The sequence below is a fragment of the Nannospalax galili genome, unplaced genomic scaffold (assembly GCF_000622305.1).
Source record: "Nannospalax galili isolate Female #2095 unplaced genomic scaffold, S.galili_v1.0 scaffold643, whole genome shotgun sequence".
Classification (NCBI taxonomy): domain Eukaryota; kingdom Metazoa; phylum Chordata; class Mammalia; order Rodentia; family Spalacidae; genus Nannospalax; species Nannospalax galili.
In genome coordinates this window covers 1,487,284-1,511,997 of record NW_008349457.1, presented here as the reverse complement: position 1 = coordinate 1,511,997, position 24,714 = coordinate 1,487,284, and the positions used below count along the sequence as shown (strand labels likewise).

Sequence of the window (24,714 nt, the reverse complement as noted above, 5' to 3'; positions counted from 1 at the left end):
ACCCTGGGTGGGGCCCATGGCCTATTCTCACACTGAAAGGTTTATACACCAGCATTTCCAGTGTAGCCTGCTTTTCTCCAGAGACACCCACCGCTCAGCCTGATTAAAACTGCCATTTTCAAAAGGCACTGATTGCTCTAAGTTGTTAGGCTTTTCATTGTAATGGAACCAAATTATCCCAAAGGCAAGTTTTAGAGTACAGGGGGCTGGTGCGTCATCTACTCGAGGGGGGACTTTCTCCTCCTAGCACTTAGTAATCTGGAGGAGGGTCACTGGGTGGGAAATACTTATCCTAGGTGTGGAAGTGACACTGAAGGAGGGTGCCCCAAAACTGTAACACCCCCGGCTGCAAGTTTTTGCCAGGAAAGCCTATGCTATGGGGTGTCTTCCAGGGCACACACCCAAGTGGTAAGCACTTCAGCCTAGGGGTCAAGAGTAACACACTGGGGAGCTGGAGAGATGGCTCAATGGCTGAGAGCACTGGCTGCTCTTGCAGAGGACCTGGATCCAATTCCCAGCACCCATATGGCAGCTAATAACTGTCCATAACTCCAGTTCCAGCAGATCTGATGCCCTCTTCTGACCTCTGCTGATATTACACAACATGGGTGCATGTACATACATTCAGGGAATACACTCATATATAAATAAAAATAATAAAGTATATTTTTAAGAGTAACACACTGCCTGTGTCCCCAAGACCTATTTGGTGACGCCCAATACAGACTTCCGAAGGCCTCTAAGCCTAAGCCTTGATGCTGCAAACGGCACTGCGGTCTTCTAAACAGATGTGCTCAAACTTGAGTGTGTCAGCATGCTTTGGTCACTCCAATGTGTTATATGGCAGTTTCCTAACTGAAACATTGCTTTGGGGAGAGGGGCATGGTGGAACTCCTGAGACTCAGGAAGTAAACAAACTGTATCCCAGGAGAGGACACTGACCAGGCCAACCAGCTGCAGAGAAGAGTTTTCCCACACTGCAGAGCTTTGAGGAGCGGCCACCCAAGCCAAGTGAGGGTGAGTTTAGAGTCATCCATGCCCTTGTAAGTGGCCTAGCAGAAATTAAGATGTTTTAAAAAGCCATTTGTGGCTCTCAATTTGACTCTCACGCAGACAACTCAAACAATGGACTGAAGAAACGGGACTCTTCCCCCAGGAATCTCATGCTGCAAGAAAGGCCCTGGTCAGAAGGGGAACTGGTCTCCCAGAAACAGATGTGACACAGTTCTAACAACTTGCCAGACCCCCTTGCAGGATGAGCCTGAAGCACAAACAATGATGGGTCAGTGGTGGGCGGGGCCACGGCTTGACCAGGACTGCTTGGAGGTGCACATCCCTGGCCCTCTATTTCAATTTTAATCTCACTTGAGGACCCTGAAGACAGATGTTGGCGGGGTTTGCTGGATCTCTTTGTCTCTCTTTCCGAATGTGGCCATGTTGAGTAAATCTCCTTTTTCTGCTTCCTACTGTTAATTTGGCTCTTTTAATTGTTCTGTTGAGGAAGGGTGGACGAACCTGGGCTTGGAGCACAAGCTGTGGCCCAGAAGTTCCATAACAACCTCTCATGAATACTCCTGTCTGTAACCACAGTAACAACTCACTGGTTCTCCAAGCTGGACTTTGGTGCAATAGTTTGCTCTGTCGTGGGTTGCCTTTCTGTTGTGTGTGTGTGGTGTGTGTGGTGTGTGTGTGGTGTGTGTGTGTGGTGTGTGTGTGTGTGTGTGGTGTGTGTGTGTGGTGTGTGTGGTATGTGTGTGGAGTGTTTGTGGTATGTGTATGTGTGCAGTGTATGTGTTATGTGTGGTGTGGGAATGTGGTATGTGTGCAGTGTCTGTGTAGTGTGTTTGTGGTATGTGTATGTGTGCAGTGTATGTGTGTGGAGTATTTGTGGTATGTGTATGTGTGCGGTGTATGTGTTATGTGTGGTGTGTGTGGAGTGTTTGTGTGGTATGTTTGTGGTATATGTATGTGTACAGTGTATGTGCTTTGTGTGTGCTTTGTGTGTGTGTGTGTGTGTGTGTGTGTGTAGATTTACATATCTAATCAGGTCCCTAGTGATGTCTTAGATGCATCCCAGAAGGCCCTAAGCTTCAGTTGGAAGACCCTCCCAGTACCTGTGCCTGTGCCAGGATCCTAGAGTGGGCACCAATAATTCACTTAGCAGCACAGTGAAACACCAAAACCCCTCTGATCCCTTTTGCCCTGCCTCCCTCCCACTCCCTGCTGCCCATCACACTGGAGCTCAGGACCCAGGACTCTTCTCAACCTGAGGGGCCCAGGCCTGCACCAGCTAGCTGCTCAGCTAACAGCTGTGTTTGGGGCTCAGCCCCAGAAATTCAGCACCCAGCTGAGAAAAGAGCCAGAGAAACCTAAAGGATGGCAGTAGGATGAGAGGCAGGCCAGGGCAGGAAGAAGCTGTGCTGGGCTGGGAGGGCAGGAAGAAGCTGTGTGGGGCTGGGAGGGCAGGAAGAAGCTGTGCTGGGCTGGGAGGGCAGGAAGAAGCTGTGTGGGGCTGGGAGGGCAGGAAGAAGCTGTGCTGGGCTGGGAGGGCAGGAAGAAGCTGTGTGGGGCTGGGAGGGCAGGAAGAAGCTGTGTTGGGCTGGGAGGGCTGGGGGCAGGCAGGGAAGGACAGCATTGATGCAGCAGCGCCTCGCAGAGGGAAGAGCACAAGACAGCATCGAGTTGGAGGCAGGGAGAGGAGCTGTGGTCAGCACTGCAGCCAAAGCCTCAAACTGAGGGGTCAGGAGGGCTGAGCAGGAGGGCTCTGTCTCTGACGTCACAGGCAGCCCAGCCCTACTTGAACCGAGAACCTGCAGACCTCCTGCTCTACATGACAGAAGTCCCAAGCAGGTCAGGCCTGGCTCATGGCATGTCTTGGTACCTCCCTGAGGTTGCCTGGCTGACTGGCCCTGTACCACGGAAGGTTGTTAGCTGGTGAATAATTAACAAGAGAGGGTCAGTGAGCCCACGGCTTCCACCTGGCCAAAGCCTCGGTCATTTTCTACTGGCCCTCTTCAGACATGAGCGGTGGAAAACACCCAGAGGCCAACCCGATCCCAACCATGGAACCCTCCAAATAACATAAAGCCTTGCACTGTGAGCGTTACCATTAGGCTATAAAAAGGACTCCAGCTGAGGGCATAAAGTCACCACTGAGGCACCGGCACAGAGTCTGGAGGTTGTAGATGGTGGGTACCCAGGGCCTGCTTGAGCTGCCCTTGAGTGGTTCCCAGCCTGGTCACTCACTGGTATATGAGTTTGTGCCCCCAAGACCAGGCCAACACAGCACTTTTGAAGGAGGACACAGTGAGAATATGGACAGCTGGCTGGACTGCTCAGGTCACAGAAGCAGCCTCCCTCATCCCATCACTGAGTGGGACCATGTACAGAGGGAGAAACAGGCTAGGCAGGCTCTAAGACTGCACCTGGATGGAGGGGAGGCACACAGGTGATTTCCTCCTGAACCCTCACAGGGACGCTCCAGCCCTACTCCACCTGCATGCAAACCAGTTCCGAGTTTGACAAGAGGGAACATGCACCTTATTATCCAACCTGGGACACCTGGGGAGTGAAGAGGCCTAGGCTTCATGTCCCCTGAAACAACAGGTGTCAGCCCCAGCTGGGATAAACCATGACCCTAGAAACAGACGGGGTAGTGAGCCTCACCTCATGGTGTCTCAGCTGGAAACTCCTGCCCTCATGGTAGCAGTTGTAGGTTTTCAGCAGGCTTAAGAGTTCTGACCTAAGAAGACAAAGATATACATGTACCCTTGAGAAGTAGAGGGACCCTGGACAAGGTGTTTGACTTCACTGGCTTCAGTTTCTTCATCTGTGAAGTGGGTATAACAGCACATACTTCACCAGCCCATGTAATCAATCAAGAGACCTGACAGCTCTCTCATGACACTTGCCCATTCACCCTTCAGCAGGTGCCGGATCTGGTCTCTAGTACGAACTGGGGAAGAAGGGGAATCAAGGTGAAGGGGCTGAGAAAGAAAACGCATCGGCAACTCCCGTCCCACAGGCAACACCTAGGGTGTGTGCACGCTCTTAGTATCACACGAGAAGAACATCCCTGGCAGCCTCCCTGCACCCGCCTCTGATTCATTTCCTGGGCTTGAACTACCAGATGCTGTGGGTGTTGGGGAGCGGGGTGCCTCCCTCTTCTTTATCATGACCATCCAAGGGAACAATGCTGGGATCAAGGTGGCAGGGCCCAGAGTGGCAGCTCTGTCCGAACACTTTCTCCAACAGTGCCCTGCTCACAGGCAGCATGGAGAAGACCAAAGTAGCACCTCCAGAGGCCGGGGGCACAGGATGTGAGACACACAAGTGATCCTTCACCTTCTAGGTAAAACTAGTGTGATATACTTACTGAATAACTGTTTGAATTGCTTTCCTGTAAACATGGAATCAGTGAGAGCCAGTAAATTACTGTGTGAAATGTTTGTCATCTGGAGTGTTCTACGAGAACCATACTTTCCTGGCCACAGTCCCCTTTTGGACCTCTGTGTTCTAGCACCTTCCTATGCAGGTCTGCCCTCTGCACACAAACACCACGGTGTGAGGACAGTGACACCATTGAGCGGCTCAGGTGTGTGGCCTGTGTGTGATGTGAGAATCAATGTGTAAGTTGGTGACATTAACAAGACAAGAGGTAATGCTGCATTTATACCGTATCCCCATTAGCATGTAAATGCTGAACCCAGAATTATTAGGAAATACATACTTACATGAAGTTAATCATGCCCAAACTCTGGAAGTATTTGTACTTAGGACTCAAAATGCAAGATAAAATGAAAACAACATAAAAATGTAAAAAATGCTTTTTAGGGTGGGACAAGCAAACGAAAGTGCTTGCTACCAAGGCTGACAATGCACGTTTGATACCCAGGACCCACATGGTGGAAGCAGAGAACTGACTCCTGAAAGTTGTCCTCTGAGCCACATATACACATACATGTGCACACTCACACACTAAATGTAAATGTAATAAAGGTGATGCTTTTCTTTACTTCAGTGGTAGGCTAAGAAAATATCCCAAATATTTTTATGAGACAGAGTAAATAAAAATATGCAAAGTTAAAAATATATCAATAAGATACACATTAAAAGAGTCATTATTTTTATATTATTTGTGTGTTTGTCTGCATGCATGTATGTGTACCATGTATGTGCCTCTGGTGTCTGTGGAGGCCAGAAGAGGGCGTCAGATCCCCTGGAACTGGAATCACCAGTGATTGTGAGGCACCATGAGGGTACTGGGACTGAACTCAGGTCCTCTGCAAGAACAGTTAGTGCTCTTAACCGCTGAACCATCTTTCTATCCCAAAGCACACTTCTTACATTTAAACCCACAACTAGAGTTTTAAACTGTCTTAATGACAGTCTTCATACAATTCTAGTCTTTAAACAAATTAAATACTGTCACTGCAGAGCCTCATGGGTACTGTCCTGGTTCCCACTCAAACCCACACCTTGAAGAATATCTTGATCTCCAAAGAAAGGGCACCCCCCCCCACCAACAGAAGCATCCACCACTGTCCACAGGGTGCTCTGGTACATCTACAGAAAAGAGCTCTATCCCCGGCATCCTGCACAGGGGACAGGCCACAGCACATTGCCCAAGCCCCTTCCCGCCCAGCAGAGCTTACTTTAGAATGAACTTGCTGTCGCTGATAGGCACATGAGAGCTGGGTGGACAGTCCTCCTTCATCTTCAGCTCTTGTCTTTAGACCCAGAAGTCACCTGTCAGGAAGATGATGAGAAATATGCCGATGAGTGGGTGGGGAAGACCCCAGTCAGTGCTGTGCAGCACCCATAGCCCTGGCACAGAGACCACTAGTCACCCTGGGGTCCCACTTGACCAAGTGTAGGATGGATGGCCTGCCTGCCCCACTGGAAATCCCTTCAGGATGCCTTGATCGACACTGACTCATGGCTTCTTCCCTGGCTGCTCTCAAGTCCTCCAAAGCCTCCCTGGTCCTCTCTCCTCTCTTCCAAATGAGCCGGAGCAGTGGCTTTATAAATGACTTTGGAGTCCACTCCCTGGGCCAGCTCTCCCAGTGGTGGGTACTGTACTGAACTCGCTCCTTCTGGAGACTGTTAAGCAATTTCTGTGAAGTCATTACAATAACACTGTGAGGTAAAGATCACATATTCCCACTTTGTGGATGAGAAAACAGGGACAGACGGGAAACACATCGTGTAAGATCAGCCCATGCGCAAGAAGCAGGGCCACTTCAGACACAAGAGTTCGGATGCCTGATTCTGGTCTCTTAACTTCTATTTTCTCTTGGCAGGGACTTTGCCCCCAAAGCCTTCTTTTTCTCCTCCACACAGTAGGGCCACACCCAGACTCACACATGGAGCTTTCTGTGTCTCTCTCCATCTACAACCATGAATGTAGGAGGGCCTCAAGCCCACCCACGTGACTTTCACACAGGGTAAATCACAAGGACTTTATCTTGCTGGCATCTTCTGCAAGGTTCTCTCCTCTCCCACCCCCCAACATTACAACTGCCCCCCCATTATAATATAAGGGTTTTTTTCAAGACCCCTAGTACATTCCTGAAGCCTCAAAAGGATCTGAACCCCATAGCTGAATGCATTTCTGTTTAACTAACCCTTCCCTGGAACAGTAGGCGTAATTCAGAGTTTTGAGTGCAAAATCTCACATGGATTTCTTTTCTTCACACAATTTCATGGATAAAAGACTCATTTTTACTAGATCCTAGTAACACAACCAGCTGCTGTTTCAAGTGCCAAATGAGCTAAGAATTTGGGCCCTTTGGCTTCTCTTTGGTGTATCTGAATTGCCAGCATCACTTTTCTTAGGCTTTGGAGCATTCAGTAATGTGAACTTTTTTTTAAGTTTTAAAAATTTTATTTTTATTTTATGTGTATGTGTGTATTGCCTGCATGTAGGTAAGTGCACCTGTGTCGTGCAATGCCCGCGGAGGTCAGAAGAGGCTGTCAGATACCCTGGAACTGGAGTTACGGACAGTTGTTAGCTGCCATGTGGGTGCTGGGATTCAAACCCGGGTCTTCTGCAAGAACAACCAGTGTTCTTAACCGCTGAGCCATCTCTCCAGCCCCTCAGTGATGTGAATTATCAAACAGTTAGTAAAGCAAAGGTTCCTTAAACACAAGCACTGATACCCCAACAGTCAAATTGATGACATTTGGCTGCAAAGTGACCGCAATAGGGTGGTGCACAGTGTGGATACAAGGAACTCAGGGATACTTTGTGCCCAGGCAGGCAGAAGTCAGATGGTGAGATTTTGTCATGCTCCTCAGAATGACATGCACTTTAAAACTTAGCCATTGCTCATTTCTAGAATCTTCCACTTAAGGGACTAGAGAAACGGCTCAGCAGTTAAGAGCACTGGCTGCTCTTGCAGAAGACCTGAGGGGTCAAAATCCCAGCACTCACATGACAGCTAATAACCACTTATAACTCCAGATCTAGGGGATCTGACACCCTCTTCTGGCTTCCATGGGCACTTACATACATGCAGGCATAACAAACACATTAAATAAATAAATAAATAAATAAATAAATAAATAAATACCCAGAATTTTCCACTTAATAATTTCAGACCAAGATTGCCCCCTGGTTACAAAGACTAGAGAAAAGGGGGCACTGCTTCTTTCCGGCTGAGGACCTTCTCTTAGCAATGCTTTGCTGGGCAGTAAGATCTAGCCCCACACAACCTCAGTGTTAATGCCACCCCTACCTTTCACCTCTCTGACCAGTCCAGCATGCTCCTGCCCTCTCCTTGCCTGATGAGCTGTCTTCTGTGTTGACATCAGCTGTGAACTGGATTTGATTACAGGAGCTGCTGGCTTGGAGAAATGGAAGGACTGGAGGGAGATGGGCTTCCTGGTGACCTTGGAACTATCCATCAACATACCGCTGCCTCACTCTAAAGTCAGGCAGAACATGGCCTGCAGAGAGGTCAGGTGGGACATACAGTGACACAAGACCTAACAGCACTAGGACCCAGAGCTGGGGACTTCCTGCTGCTGTTCCTTGGCTAGGCAACAGGGATTGCAAAACAGGGTTTCTGTTCCTCCTCCTCAGCCTGTGGAAGGATTGGCCTGCCCTCTTGTCTGGGTAGTTCCCCACACACTGCTAAGCAGAAGCTTCCTCAGCCCAGGGGAATGCCTGTGATGGAGTTTCTGGGTCGGCACTGATTATGTAGGTACAGGGCATAATGGTGTCATATTTTAAGCAAGTTCATTCAAGGAAGGGCTAGGTTTACTCAGAAACGATGAGAGGTGGGGTTTCCCCTTGCTTTGCTCTGTACCTTCATCCAGCTTCTACCCATATCCCCCTCGGAGCCCAGCTTTGTCCACTTCACATAGCCCCAGAGCTCAAGGCTCTTTCCCCAATAGGGTTCCGCAGTGCTGGTCTCTATCCAAAAGACTCATTTATTGGTCCTCTGCTGTTCCTCCACACACCAGTACCTGCAGTCTCTGGCCAGGATGGGGCAGCCCTTCTGCCCTGGGAACCTTCAGGACTTGTAATCCCACCTCTGTGCTGACACTTCCAGGGGCTCTGGTACACACTGGCATGGCCATAGATGGCTTTCTGCTTTACCACTCATTTCCAGTATCAAGTACATCCTGGTACATTGTGGGAGACCCAAAAGTGGTTGCTGAATGACTGAATGAGTGTAAGATTCACAGGCTCTACCACAAGCCAATTTTTCCAGAACTGTACACATACAACAGGAAAACAAAATGTAACTCAGATGTGGAGATATGGTGGTTCACTCCTGTAATTCCAACACTCGAGAGGCTGAGATAGAAGGATCATCGCAAATACAAGATCAAGAGTGAGATCCTTTCTCAGAAATAAAAACAAAAATGTAAAAGTGTCCAGGGATTAAGGGGATGTCTCAGTTAACAGACACTAGTCATGGAGTCATGGGGAGGGGACACATTCCTCTTCCCAAAATGTAGATCATCTGGGTTTTCATAGGAAGCCAGAAATCTGGATTTTCCTGGGTTATGTACCACCACTTAAAGTTGAACACTTTGGGAAGAGACATTTACTGCCCTCAGAATGACTATGTGATTGCTAATCTTCCCCAAGTCCCATGAAGATGGGACCACGTGACCAACAATCTGGCCCTTGTGCTACAAACAGAAATGTGTGGTTCAACTTCATGATGGTATGTAAGAACCAAGTTCCTGATCTCTACCAGACTCACTCCCACACCAATACACACATATAAATTAAAAGCTAGGATCTGCATGTGAGAGGGAATGTGTAATATTTGTCTTTATGAACCTGGGATACCTTATTTGATGTAATTTTTCCAGTTCTATCTATTTCCCTGAAAATTCATAATTTTATTTTTCTTTAGGGCTGAATAAAATTCCACTATGTATAGGTAGCACATTTTCATTATCCTTTCATCAGTTGACGGACATCTAAGCTGATTCCACGTCCTTACTATCGTGAACAGAGCAGCAGTGAACATGGGTATGCAAGTATGCAAGTGCCTCTTGCACACTTGTATACTAGTAGGATACAGTGTCTTGGGTGTATATCCAGGAATGCTACAGCTGGGTCATAAGGTTGTTCTAAGTTTAGGTTCTTTTTTTTAGAAGCCTCCTCACTAACTTCCATAGTAGCTGCACCAGTTTAAAGGCTCCTCTTTCCCCACATCCTCACCAGTTTTTATTTTCTGAAAATGGAAAGGGGAACACTGGGAGCAGAGGGTTACAAGTGGGGAAAGGGATAAGGAGATAGGGAAAGGGGGAGGAGGGATACATCAGCCCAGAAAATGCTGTAAGGACACCTGTTACTTTGTATGCTAATTAAAAACAGAAAAATAAAAGAACCAGTACCTGGGAAATCTTGGCATTACTTAGTGTGTTCCGTTTTCATTACATAGGTCTTTCACCTCCTTGATTAGGTTTATGCTTCAGCATTTTGGTTTTTTGATAAATGGGACTTTTTTCCCCTGATTTCTTCCTTACCAAGTTATCATTATACAGGAAAGCTACCAATTTTATGTTGATTTTTTTAATGTTACTTTGCTGAAAATGTTTATTAGTTCTAATGGTTTTCTGATGATGTCATTGGGGTCTTTTGATGACAGGATCATGTTATCCACCAATCATTTGACTTCTTCCTTTCCTGTATGTGTACCTGTTTGTATACTGCTCTAGAGAAGAGCTCAGGCAAGGTATTGATTAAGTGTGGGACAGTGGGCACCTTGTCGTCTTCGGCTTGTAGAGGTCACGCTGTCTCTCAACTTTCCCCATTTAATACAGTGATCTATGATGGCTACAGTCATCATAGATCGGTGGAAGTAATGCTGTGAAAATTGCTGTGTTACGGAAAACGGCCTACAGATTCAAGCTGCATTCAAATCTCAACAACATTCTTCACAAAATGGAGCAAAACAATCCTAACTATGATATGAAAACAAAAAAGATCCAAATAGTCAAAGCAATCCTTAGTGGAAAGAGCAAAATGCTGAAGATATCACCGTTCCTGATCTCAAATTGTATCACACAGCCATCACAACAAGAACAGCATGGTCCTGGCACAAACACCAACAGGAAGACCAATGATTAGAATAAATGGCCAAGAAATGAACCCACACAGCTGCAACCACCCAAGTTTTTTGTTTTTTGTTTTTTTTTGGTCTTTTTGAGACAGGGTCTCCCTGTAGCCCCAGCTGTCCTGTAACTCACTATGTAGACCAGGCTGGCCTTGAACTCACAGAGATCCGCCTGCCTCTGCCTCCCGAGTGCTGGGATTAAAGGTGTGCAGCCAACCACCCAAGATTTTGACAAGAGTGTCAAGAACATACACTGGAGAAAAGACAGTCCCAGATTTGCACATGTAGAAGAATGAATCGAGACCTTAATTTAAGCCTGAAATTTTGAAATTGCTACATAAAAACAGATAAAACACTTGGAGACATAGGCATAGGCAAGGACTTTCTGAAAAGGATTCTAATAGCATATGAAATAATCTCAAGAATTAACAAATGGTATTATCTAAATCTAAAAAAATTCTGCACAGGAAAGGAAACAAATACTTGAGTGAAGAGACCACTTAAAAGAATGTGGAAAAATCTTTGCCAACTACATATCAAACGGGAGGTTAATATCTAGAATGTATAAAGAACTACAAAATTTAAACACCAAAACCCAAATAAACAAATGGGCTAATGAACTGAATAGTCACTCAAAAGAATAAATATAAATGGCCAATAAATACTTGAAAAAGTGTTCAACATCTTTAGCCAATGGGAAATGCAAATTAAAATTGCTTTGAGAGTTCAGTTCACTCTAGTCAGAATACCCATCATCAAGAAAACAAATGACAACAAATGCTGGCAAGAATTTGGGGGAGGGGAACACTTATTCCTCACCATCGAGAATGTAAACTTGTGCAGTCACCTTGGAAATCAAGATAGGATCCTTAAGAAACTAAAAACAAAACTACCATATTACCCACCTAAGCCACTCTGGATATATACCTGAAGGATTCTAAATCAACCTACCACAGAGAATACCTACGTGCTCATGTTTATTATTGCATTAAAGAGTCAGGCAATGGAAGAAGCCTAGATATCCATTAAGAGATAAACAGATAAAATAACATAAATATACACAATGGAATTTTATTCAACTACAAAGAAAAATGAAATCGTAACATTTGTAAGAAACAGGATGGAACTGGACATCATTACATGAAGCGAAATAAGCCAGACTCAGAAAGGCAATTTCCTCACACTTTTTTTTTTTTTTTCCACATGTGGAACCTGGATTTAGGAATCTGTTAGATTATGTGCTTGTAGTGTGTGAGTGTGTGTGTGTGTGTGTGTGTGTGTGTGTGTGTGAAACTGGAAAGGAGATCATGAGGGTAGAAGAAGAGACCTGAAGGGAGGGAGATACAGAAAAGAGGGGGCAATGGAATACATGAAAACAGAAAGGGGAAGGGGGACCATCTGGAGGAAGAAGGGATCCAGCCAGAAGGTGCAGGGGGCCCAAGGGAGGAAGGTGAATTAGAACACAGTATAATGGCACATATATATAAAGTTGCCACAACAAAACCCATCACTTTGTGTGCTCATGTGAAAATTAATTATTTTATTTTTAATTATGTGTGCATCTGTGTGGGGGTATGTGCATGTGAGCGTAGGTACCTGCAGAGGCCAGAGGTATCAAATCCCCCTGGGGCTGGAACTGCAGGTGGTTGTAAGCCATCCTACTTGGGTGCTGGGAACTGGACTCCAGTCCTCTGCAAGAACACTACACACTCTTAACTGCTGAGCCATCTCCCCAGCCTACATAATTTTTTCTTAAAAAGAACCACTGCTGGGGGCTGGAGAAATGACTCTGTAGTTAAAAGCACTGGCTGTTCTCACAGAGGACCTAGTTTCGGTTCTCAGCATTCACGTGGTGGCTAACAATCATCCTTAACTCCAGTTCCAGGGTATCTGACACCCTCTTCTGACCTCCACATGCATATGCATGTGGTGCACCGATATACATGCAGGCAAAACACACATACACATAAAATAAAAATAAATTTAAAAAATAAAGACAAGAGCCAGTGCCTGTTCACTGCCATAGTGAGGCAGAAAGTCACATGTTCTAATGCTGCCGCTTCTCTGTGGTCAGGCTGGGTTCTGACAAACTTTGTGGATCAGAACTTTTGACCATTCCACAGGGGATTTGCACTTGGAAAGAGCAATAGCCTTCTGCTATGATAAGCCACTGGTGTTTCAGCCATTTGTTACTATAGCATAATCTATCCCAGACTAACACAACAAATAATTCAATCAACATATCATATACATTTAGTATTTAAGTATATTTATATCATGCCTGTAATCCCAGCACTCAGGCAGAGGCAGGTAGATCTCTTTGAGTTTGAGGCCAGCCAGGGCTAGAGAGTGAGACCTAGTCTCAACAAATAATAATGAAATAAATAGAAAAGAAAATATAAGTAGACCAAACACACTTGTAAGCATGTGTGGGGCTCAGGTTTGCAACTTTTGACCTGGCTTGGTTTACAATGTCTTCATTCTCCCTCAAAGTGGAGATACCCACTTTTGTTCCAGGAGCACTATAAGTGGAATTTCCTTTAAATCAAACAGTAGTTACTTATTAAGAAAACAAGCCTTCCCAAAGGACCCTAGGCTGAGGGCTGCAAAGTCCTAGGTGGTTTCAGCCTCAGTCCTGTCTTCTGAGCCTTAATTTTCCCATCTGTACAATAAACATGTTGATCTCCAATGGCTTTGACATTTTCTCAGCTGCAAAACTTTTTGTTCAGGGTCAGATGATGGTGGTGCACAGCTTTAATCCCAGTACTTGGGAGGAAGAGGCAGGCAGATCTCTGTGAGATCAAGGCCAGCCTGGTCTCCATAGCGAGTTCCAGGCCAGCTGGGGCTACAGGGAGACCCTGTCTCCAAAAGACCAAAAAAAAATTCTTTGTTCATATGACCAATGTATGCAGATAAAATTTAAGGGGACCGCTTTGATTGGTAGGAAGGCGGTTGGCAGTGAGTCACCCAGTAGAACTCCAGCTACAGTTCTATGAAACACTATCATTCCCTGCTTTCCCCAGCAGGTCACTGAAGATCTGCTGGTGTCTAGGGCACACCCAGTAAGCTGAGTGTCTCTTCTGTATGTAGTGAAATGGCATCAGGTGCTCAGAGGAGACAGGGTGAAGGTAGGGGTAGGCCCTGGATTTCAGGAGGCAAATGAGAACGGGAAAAGGCGGGGTAAACAGAGAAGCTTGGAAAGGACAAAGTGTGGCACGTCATGCATGGAAAGGCAGGAAGGCAGTAAGCATGGCTGGGGGACGCCATAAGGAGCCATTTCAGCAAAGTAGGGCCCTTCCAACTTGCTATGCTGGACCCTGGGCCTCATGGAGGAGAAGCCTTGGGCCCTTAGAAAAACAGCCTCTCCTCTGAGAAAAGCCTTTATTTCTGTGTCCTCTGAACTCATGGGCTACGTGGCATCAGTGTGTCATTTGGTTTCTCTGGCTGTCAATGCCTCTACCCTGTGTGGTAGTGTATACCCCATTCCCCTGAGTTTTTGGGAACACTCCCAGAACCCTCTGGCTCATGTGGATGTAGTGTTACCTCTACTCCTTCGCCAGGATGAGCTCAGCACACTGTCACTCATTGTTCACAGTGTCTTAGTGAGTGGTCAAGTGTACCTAAGTGTATCTTCTAGAGATTATCACCGAATGGGAAAATTCAGGGGAGAACACACTCACCCTTGCCAGAAAACAAAGTGGGGTATCTCTGCATTTGGAGCATTTTCCTAAAATAGCTCCTCCAGCCTAAATCTCTTTGTGCCCTGGGCAAGGCCTCCAAACAACATCATCTCCATGGCCTGCTTTCACTCTTTCGCAATAAAAAAACTAATCATAATCTTATCTTGAACTGGTTCCCAGGCAGAAGCCCAGTACACAGACAGATGCTTCTTGGTAAATGCAGGAGCTGGGGAGAGGATGCAGGAGCTGGGGAGAGGATGCAGCCGCCCTAGCCTGCCACCCAGGCAAGTCTGAAAAGCAGAGACAGATGCAAGTGGACAGGCCAAGTTGGCAGGCTGCTCCCCTCCCCCAGCAGCCTTTTTTGTACTGATTGCTCCCCACCCCCAGTCTCAGGGTGCATAAGCTCAGGCCTCCAAGTTGGCCTCCACGGCTGAAGGACGCTCCGTCTCCCCGAGGACCCTCGGGCAGCATGCCAGTCCTGGCAACCTTTCCTCAATGAACAGTTCTCACTTTCTGCTCTAGCAACTGTTCTGTCAGCCATGGAGAGGCAGCAACTGCTGGTGCACAGCCTGCTCTGGAGGGACAAAGGCCACGGAGGAGGTCTGTGTCCTCGCGTCTTTTCTTTTCTTTTCTTTTTTTAATGCCTGTTATCACAGAAGACAGACGAATCTGATTCTTCAGGTCACCATGAGACCCAATTCCTCTGGGTCAGTTGCAGGAAGAGCGAAGGAAGCCTACTAAAGTGGGATTTTCAGGAAACCGAGCTGAGCACACCAAAAAGCCTTTTACTATGAGTCTATGTGCTGCTGGTTTTCAGTCTTATGGGGTTTTTCTTATAAAGCTTCAGTGAATGAAGATGGTGCTGTCCTTACTTGGTAATGTGGGGACTGGGTCACTGTCTAAATTAAAATGCTGTTAAACTACTCAGTGAAACCAGAGAGCTTGGAAACCTTTGTCTAATCTTCCCTAAGGTCATGATTCTTTCTTCCTTAGGTACGATTTAAAGCAAACAAGAAATGAAGTGTGAAGTGACTGATTAGCAAGAGAAAGGAAGCTGGGGGGGGGGGGGAGCCGGGAGGCAGCTAGAGGCGGGGATAGGCCACACTGCTCTGCACATCTGGAAGGCCTAAGGTCCCTTGTTCCCTCATAGCCCTGGTTACAGCTTCCAAGTGTCAGCCAGGGACAGGAGCCTGCACTGAAAACAATGGATGTCTAAAAGGCCTGCCTAGCACTCCAGGGAGAAGCCAGCTGCCTCCTGAGGGGATCTGGCTGGACACACTGTCCTCAGCGATACATCCACGTAGATAGCCAGCTATTCACTTCAGGTGTGGTGAGCAGGCTGCAATGAGCAGATGCTGTCCTCTCTTGCTGTTCAGTTCCAATACCCCCTCTTACCCACCTCTGGCTCCGCCAAACTCCAACTCCTGCCATCTAGAAAGCTCTGAGAGAATGTGTGTACAGCCAATTGGCGGTCTTAGGCAGGACAGTCACAGAGCCCTTGCCCCCCTCCACTCCTGCCCTGACCCTGGCTGACCACTCTGGCTAGGCACCTCTTCTGTATCTGGCCCCTGCAGTCCTGCCCTCCCTCCCATGATGGACTTACCTGAACCTGTTCTGGCTCCTAGGACCTCTGAAGAGACTGGCCCTGGCCCCTTTGCAGATCAGGCCTGCTTTCTCCCACCCCCTGCAACTTCTTGATGGCTGATGCCCAGAGGCAGTGCTACACACACACACACACACACACACACACACACACACACACACACACACACACACACACCTGGGGGCTGGATTGCTGATTTCTGCCCCAGCCTTTAAGATGCAGTAAGCTGAGGTGAGAAGGCAGTTTCCAACCCTCACACTCAATAAATAGACTCACACTTCCTGGCTCTGTGTCCCTGCCACCCTAAATCAAGTTCACCTCTTGCCTATGAAAGAGGGGCTCATCAGAAATAGTGGTCTACCCAGCCGTGTTTTGGGGGTCAAAGAGGTACTCAAATTGCCTGGGACCAGGGGCACAGCACAACTGTGCAGACCCACTGAGTGCTCAGTGCCAGCTGCTGCCAGGTTAACCTGGGCACTCACAGCTGCCCTGCCCACACTATCTCTGACCTAGTCTATGTGCCAAGTGCAGTTGTTAGGAGAGGTTTCCTGGGAGATAAGATTCTAGATCTTAGAATCCTTAGGGACATTCAGGGTTGTTTTTTCTTAAAGACTGGGTCTTACTATGTAGCCCTGGCTAGTCTGGAACTTACTATGTAGACCAGGCTGGCCTTGAATTCACAGAGATCCTCCTGCCTTTGCCTGCTTCTGCCTCCGGAGTTCTGGAATTAAACACATGGGCCACCACACCCTGGTCCAAATCTTTGAAAACCTAACACCTCCACTTCCTCTGAAAACAATGCCTGAGTATGTGATTGTGTGTACGTGTGTGCGACTACACACACTAGATTTTCTTACTAAGACGGGTCAGCACACCTGCTTCCACTTACGCCCACACCCCAGGCTGACGATGTGTCACAGCAAGAGAAGGAACCAGCAGGAACATCACAGAGAGTCATTTGAGCCCAGCTTTGCTCTGAAAGCAACTGTGGTGCCTTCTCTGACTTTGGTTAGCCAGATGTAGTGGCAGCTGGTCTAGAGTGTCCCTGGGCTCTTCCAAGTACTGCATTTATGGTTCTAAACCACAGCCATCTCTAATCCTGAAGGTCAGGCAAGGGGATGGCAAGGCTCCAAATCCCTCTCGGGGGAGGGCCCTGGGGGAAGAAGGCCCTGCATCCAGGAAGGAGACCCAGGGAACTACAAGTTCCCTTTCAGAAACGGGAAACTGCAGAAGCGCTGGGGGAGCATTTACTTTAAAGCAATTTCAAGGGCCAGTGAGATGGTTCAGTCAAGGCACTTGCTGCCTAAGCCTGAGGATGTAAGTGGGATCCCAACTCATATAATGGTGGATAGACCGAATGGACTCCACAAAGCTGTAGATCCATGACTCCATACAAGCACCGTGGCATGCACACCCCCCACACACACACATACACACACACACACACCTCGCATAATACACATACAATAATAATAAAATTCTAAAATAAAAATAATTTAGGGGCTGGAGAGATGGCTCAGTGGTTAAGAACACTGTTCTTGCAAAAGACCCAGGTTCAAATCCCAGCACCCACATGGCAGCTAACAACTGTCCATAACTCTAGTTCTAGGGGATCCGACAGCCTCTCTGTCTTCCACGGGCATTGCACGACACAGGTGCACTCACCTACAGGCAGGCATAACACTCATACACATAAAAATAATAAATATTAAAAAAATAATTTCAAGGGGCTAGGGAGATAGCTCAGTGGTTAAGAGCACTGGGTCTTCTTCCATAGGACTTGGGTTCAATTCCCCAGCACCCACTGGTGGTAAACAGCCATCCTTAATGCTAGTTCCAGGGGATCCAACACCTTTTCTTGGCCTCCATGAGCATTGCATGACATGCGTGCACTTACATATATGCAGGCAAAACACTCATACACATAAAAAAAATCAAAATAAATTTTTAAAAATTTCAAAACATTTTCTTTGGTGTATTTTTAAGAGGTTAATCACTTAGTTTTTCCAAGACTCTAGGTTCAAAGCTCACTCTGACCCACTGGCTATGCAACCTTGTCAGACCTTTTCTCTGTCTGAGCCTGGAGTTCTTTATCAGCTAAACAATTATGATCCTAGGGGCTCAAACACCACTGACACCAGGCTTTGGGGAGGCAGCAAGGTTCTGAGAAGGGAATGCGGGGACTCAAATGGGAGGAGAGGCCTCCTCACAGGAGCTGCTAAAAGTCAGGAGACAGGTGGAGTTTAGCCCTGAAACCAGGACCAAGAGGATTAGTCCAGAGGGCTTTCTAATAGCCTCCCTCATCAGGTTGTCCCTTCTGAGGCTCACACTTATGGGGCTTGAACTGCCACATTCTGTTCGTGTCCTCTGGGTCACAGTCCTGTTGGCCCTGCTCAGGGAGACTGGAACTTTCTTCTCAATCTCACATCACAGAGAGATTATGACTGGAGCTAATGAAAACAAAGGCACAGACATGACAATAGTCCCCTGGAACTTCCAGCCGGCAAATTTTCGACCTAAGATAAGTTTCATCTTCTTTTCTCCCTCCCTCTTTCTCCCTCAGCACCCTTCCGCCCTCTTCCTTCCCTCTCCGGGCACCTCCAGCCTAGTGACCATAGCCCAGGAGATGCAGAGAGGAACAGGAAAGAGCAGGTCTGCATTCACCTGTTGGTTCTACTGTGTACTTGAACTTCTGTTTATTTTCCTGATTCTGCTCTAAGTCCTGATTGACATTTAGTGCTGGGGGGGTTAAACCGCAGTGAGGGCAGCCAGGGACTCTTTTACCAGGGTGGTGGTCACTTTAAAGCCTAACCTGGCTGGGTTCTTCCAATTCCTGAATCCCAGCCCTTATCTGCTGTGTGACTTCCTTTAATTTCCATATAAGATGGGATTTCTAGGCTCTCCTGACAGGGTTTTAATAATGCACTGGTTCACCTGCGCTGGCCAGACAGGAGAGGAGGCTACCTGCAGTCTGAGAGTTGGGAACACTTTAGACCAGGGTGTAAGTATAAGAGACTGGTGGGTACAGCTCCCCTCTTCCCCTCTCCCCTCTCTCCAGTGTATCATGTATCCCAGGCCGGACTCAAACTCACTATGTAGCTGAGGGATGACTTTGAACTTCGGATCCTCTTGTCTTCACCTCCAGAATATTGGAATTACAAGCGACCTAAGGGGCTTGATTTATGTGGTGCTGAGAATTCAACCCAACCTTAATGCTGGCGAGGAGGCAAGCACTCTACCAACTTAGCTACAACCCAAACCCTCTGTAACTCTTTAAGCCTCAGTTTCATATCTGAAAATGGGGATAATAAAAGCACTAATGCCGCAATGCTATGAACCTTGGTCTGCTATCATAGCTAGTTTTTCTATCTGTGAAATCAGATGGTTGTGCAGGAGCGACCTCTGACCATGCCTCTAGGAGACTGGCTGAGGGGAGGTGACTGAGCACAGGTGTGGCTGGCAATGCGCTCAACGGTCCTGCTAAGATTTTAGCCGCTTAAGTGCCGTCTCATGGGAGGTCCTGGGCGCAGTGCCCACTCTCAGCCCGGGCCCCGAGGCCCGCAATGCGCCAGGCTGGCAGGGGGAGGAGACTCGTGCGTAGTGGCCGAAGGGCACAAGTGCTCAGGCTCCCGCGCCAGGCCTAATCACGGCCCCGGGATGGCGGGTGGGTGCTCCGTGGACACCCATTACCACTCCTGCCTGGGTATCACTCACCCTCCAGTCATCACGTGGTCCAGAAGCCACCGGCGGTGCTGTCCCTCCGCCTGCACCAGAGCTGCGCCTGCCTCAGCAGAGCTGCCCGGCGCTCGCCACAGCCTGGACTCGGCTGTGCCGGGTCAGGACTGCCCCGCCCAGCACAGGACACGCCCCTCTCCTCCTGGGCACGCCCCTCTCCGTCCTGGGCACGCCCCTCTCCCTGATCTGCGGCTCCGCCCATCTCTCCCTCCAGGGCTCTTGTTACTGACTCCGAGAAGACCCTGGCATCTGCCCCCTTACTCTCGGGGGACACCACTCAGTGCTCCAGGTGGCACTCTTGCCGCCCAAGTCCCCAAGCCCTGAGGGCACCCCAGGACGCATGGAGAAAGCGCTAGCTGGGGGGCTGGGTCTGCAGGCGGAGGCCGGGGAGCCTGGGTTAGTGGACCCTATGGAGTTCAAGAAAGGCTTCTGCGCAGGCGCTGCAACTACCCCGTGCGCAACCTGGGATGGAATGGAGTGTGCCTGTGTGTGTGTGCCTGTGTGTGTGTGTGTGTGTGTGTGTAGCCTGCAACATTTGTTATTTTATTGTTCAGGTGGCACTTGTATGGAAAGGCGTGGCCTCCTAGAAAGTTACATTAAGAAATTCTATTTGGTGAATAAAAAAATTAGCCTTTTCTCTCAGCCACGGCATCCTCCTGAGCACAGGTTTGCCAGCACTGGGACAGAGAGCACAAGGGCAGAGGCCTCTGAGGGACCGTGGTGGAGCTGTATGTTGCTAGGTTGAGGGGCTGCAGGACAGGACAGGGATCTGGCTCTGGAGCCTGTTGTGTTTCACGGTCCTGATCTCATATTTGCAAAATTCAGCCTGGAAATTTGAGTCCCTGGACCCCAACCTAGCGACCTGTGGTAATTGTTAGGGCTGCTGAAATTGGGAGCTCTGCCCTTGACTCCCTGTGAGACCACCCACTTGCAGTGTCCCTGTGCCTATTTTCCCCACGTTCAGGGGGCTAAGGATGACCAGCTTAGGGTCCCTCATCCACTCTGCCTTTGCTTGTCCACTTCCTGGAGAGTGATCTAGTCTCTATCAGCTCAGGGGTTGCTATGGTTGGTGGCCACTTGTTGAAATACATTTTTCCTTCCACACTCCAAAGGCTGGACATCATCTGAGCTGAGACCAAAATTTGGGTGCCTCTAAAAGGTTTTAAAATCAACACATAAAATTTCACATAGCTCTCAACCTGTCAGCATTCGATGCTAAAATTACATGCTCACCTAAGTGAAGTATACAAGGGTGGGTGACAGCTCCCTGGAGCTTTCCAGCACTTGGGCTTGGATCATGTGCTGTCTCTCTGCCTCAGTTACAGAGCCTGGAGTGAGGAGTGGGCTTGGGGCACAGGCCTGAGCTGCCCCAAGCATGTTCCTGTGTCAGCACATGCTGTGGGTTCTGTCAGGCCTCCAGCACTGCTCAGCCCTATGGGCTACACTGTTACTGTTGTAACACCTGGAGTATGATGGTCCTTACAGAGGCCCCGGTTCCCAGTAGGAGGGCCCCTCCCATTTCTGGTGGGCACTGTGCTTACAAACAATTGCAAACTCAATATTCTTTCTCTACTTTGGAAGAAGGTAAGAGATGAGGGCAGAGGGAGGGAGAAAACAAGGGACAGGAGGAGGGAGGGGAGAGGGAAGCATTATTTATGCTTCAGCTATGTGTGTTAGAGTATGATATAAAACATTATAGAAAAAGCAAAAATGGCTTTTCAGTCAGTGTTGACAGTGACTTTCCTGGTTCTTTTGAAGATGTAAGTGGCCCTCACACTTCTTAGCAGAGGAAGGTGACAGTATTCAGTCAGGGAGAGGGGCTTTGAGGGGAGGTGAAGACAACTTTTGTTTTCTCAGTAGAAAGAACAAATGAATCTCCCCTGCCTTCCTGTCTCAAATGTGGTTGTAATCTGCAATATCTGGAACACTGGCAGCCATTTTGAGACCACAACATGTATGTCTGCATGAGGAAGCCAGTGGATCACAAAGATAAAAGCAGCTCAGTCTTTCTTAGAGTTTCTGTACCATGTCTTCAATAAAACTGTCCATAACGATGATAGCATAAAATGTGTGACCTATGGGGCACATTTGCTACGTCCTTCCCCAGTCGATCTTGCCTCCTTGATCACTGATCCCTGCCTTCTGGCTTCCTCCTGTCCTGCCCACACAGTGTCTGTCTTTCCACCTTTGCACTCGCTGTTCTTTGCCCTGAAAGCTCTTCTCCAGACATTGCAGGGCTCACCCCTCACCTCCTTCAGGTCTTGATTCACAGATCACCTTCCTGGTCTTCACTGACCCCTAACATGTCCCTCCTGGCCTGAGCATATCCCTTTGTGTGTCATGTCTTCATCTCAGCCCCTTGAGGGAAGGACACAGAGTTTCAGTTTCCTTACATCTGGGCAGTTGTGTTTAGTCAGGATCTGGTATGTCATTGGTTTTCTTTCTTTTTGCCAGATTGAGGAAAGAAAACAGACTCTTGGTGACCCTGGTGCCATCCTATGTGAGTAATGTGGAATCCAATTTGTGCTCTGGTGGCCCTGTATGGTAGGGGTGTGATAGATAAAAAGTAGCCTATGGATGAATCTGGTTGATCAGGAAAAAGCACCAGAACACAGATAAAACTCCACCAGAATGGAGTTTATTAGCAAAGGAACACATGGGACAGATTCCCTTCGGGGCAGGGAAAATGTCTGCCCAGGTTGTGAGCTGGGGTCTTTTAAAGGGGGAGGCTTCTACTTCCTGCAGAAGGCGGGAAGAGGTATTTGTTTTTAAGTTTGGTGGGGTGGGGGGGAAAGCAGGACTATTAAAACCTGTTCTTTTTAGAGATCAAAGGGGAAGCCTGCTGTGTTGGCCAAACAGTGGAGAAAAGTCTGCTTCTCTTGACTTCAAAGACCAAGGTGCTTATCAACTCAGTTCCCTTTTCTCAGGAGCTTGAGAAGTCCCTGAGACCCTGTTGGTGAGGGGGTGGGGCTATCTAAACCTTAACAGGGTGCATTTATGCCCCCCAGAATTAGGGTAAAAGGACCTCTGCCTCTACTGGAGACTCAGAGACTGAGGCCTCAATGAAGTCTGCAGGACCACAGCAAAGGGGGTCTTTGAGAATACACAAAAGGAGCTGGGTGTTGGTCATTGTGGTCAGTCCACTCTTACAGCATTCGGCCACTAGAATGTCTTTAGGAAATGTCATGATTTTCTTAGAAATCCAGGCTGATTTGTAAGACCTGTGTGAGACTAATCTTGGTTGTCAACTTGACACACTAGGGAAGAGGGAACTTCAACTGAGGAGTTTCCTCTTCCAGATTGGCCCGTGGTTGTGTCTGTGGACCATTTTCTTAATTACTAATTGACGTGGGATGGCCTAGCCCACTCCCAGCCATGTCACCTAGGGCAGGTGAGCCTGGGCTGTTTAAGAAAGCTAGCTGAGCAAGCCAGGGGAGCAAGCCAGGAAGCTGTGTTCCTCTGTGGTCTCTGCTCCAATTCCAGCCTCCAGGTTCTTGCCTGGAGTTCCTGCCTTGGCTTCCCTGGATGATGGACTGTATAGTAAAAGCCAAATAAACCCTTTCTTCTCCCAAGTTGCTTTAGGTCAGTGTTTTATCACAGCAACAGAGGAAATAGGACAATCTGTAAAAAGGCAAAAGGAAACACTCCTGACCCACTTTTTAACAGCAGCCACAAAGAAGGGACTCGAGCTTGGTTTGCAAGTGTGGCATTTACTCAGCCTGGGTAAAGCTCATACAACCTGGGGCCTTAAAAAACCCACAGGACATCTGTGGTGAGGCTGCCATCTCTGGCATCTCTGTGCTAGGCTGGCTTGAGACACCTTGGCATCAGGACCTGCTCCAAGGTGACTGGAAACACCTTCCTCTCTCTGTGTGCAGGGCTCCAATGTGTGAGGTGTAATTTAGATGCATGAGTTTTGAAATATAGGCTTATATATTTCCGTGTAAATATTAATAAGAAGAATCATTGTTCCTGCCTTTTCTTTTTGTTTTTGGTCTTTTTGAGACAGGGTCTCCCTGTAGCCCCAGCTGTCCTGGAACTCACTATGTAGACCAGGCTGGCCTTGAATTCACAGAGATCTGCCTGCCTCTGCCTCCAGAGTGCTGGGATTAAAGGCATGCCCACCACGCCCAGCCCCCTGCCTTTTCTTTTTAACATTTTATTTTGCATTTGTTTATTTGCTGTGTGCTCCATGGTACACCTGTGGAGGCAGGAGGACAGCTTATGGGTTCTCTCCTTCCACCATGTGGGGCCAGAGATGGAATTTAGGTCATTAGACTTGGCACAGACACCTTAACCCACAGAGCCATGTCTCCTGTCCCCACCCCCCCCCTTTATAAACAATATCTCTGTGGATGACCACAGGGAGACAGAGTTTTCCAGACAGTTGGGAAGTTTCTCAAATGAACTCACAGCAATGGTAACAGGATACACAAGTCCCATGCAAGCTCAAACCAGACAAAGTCCCAGCATAGACATAGGGAGGTGTGTAAGAACCCCAACTTAGGACCTAATGGCAACTGATGGCTGCTGGGAGGGGGGGGAATCCATCTTGTTTAAGGGTGAAACTCTTGGTAGGTTGAATAGGCTCCAGTGGATGGATTCACACCAAAGAGTATTTAGGGATACAAATTTGACTTCATATATATATACATATATGTATATATGTATACATATGATGTATATTAGAGTACATGAAATAGGTGGTGGAGATGGGGGAGGGGATCTTTTAAATTTGATAAAAATACATTATTTGAAATTCACAAAAAAATAAAAATAAATAAGTTCTTGCGTAGCTCAGGCTGGCCTGGAACTAATGCAGAGGATGACCTTGAACTTCTGGTCCCACCTCTTCCACCTCCCAAATACTGGGATCACAGGTGTGTGCCACTGTGCTGGGCTCTGAGAACTATTTTCAAGGCCATTTTCTTAAAAGAAGAAGTGGGAAGCCAGGCGTGGTGGCATACGCCTTTAATCCCAGCACTCGGGAGGCAGAGGCAGGCAGATCTCTGTGAGTTCAAGGCCAGCCTGGTCTACATAGTGAGTTCCAGGACAGCTGGGGCTACAGGGAGACCCTGTCTCAAAAGGACCAAAAAAAAAGAAGAAGTGG

General features: G+C 47.9%; 1 protein-coding gene across 4 annotated transcripts in view; it reads right to left on the bottom strand.

Annotated features, from left to right (window-relative positions):
• Rassf4 (Ras association domain family member 4) overlaps positions 1-19,713 on the bottom strand; it is a 40,871-nt gene extending 21,158 nt beyond the window's left edge. For 3 of the 4 annotated variants that reach the window (XM_008846924.3, XM_008846925.3, XM_029570327.1), the window contains exons 1-3: positions 19,584-19,713; positions 5,655-5,748; positions 3,667-3,742 (exon numbers count right to left, since the gene is read on the bottom strand). In XM_008846924.3, the coding sequence (XP_008845146.1) occupies positions 3,667-3,742; positions 5,655-5,716 (138 nt within the window). In that variant the 5' untranslated portion in view covers positions 5,717-5,748; positions 19,584-19,713. Of the gene's footprint in view, positions 1-3,666; positions 3,743-5,654; positions 5,749-19,583 lie in introns of those variants that run through there. The other variant, XM_008846926.2, reaches the window with a different exon arrangement.
• Positions 19,714-24,714: the final 5,001 nt, after the last annotated feature.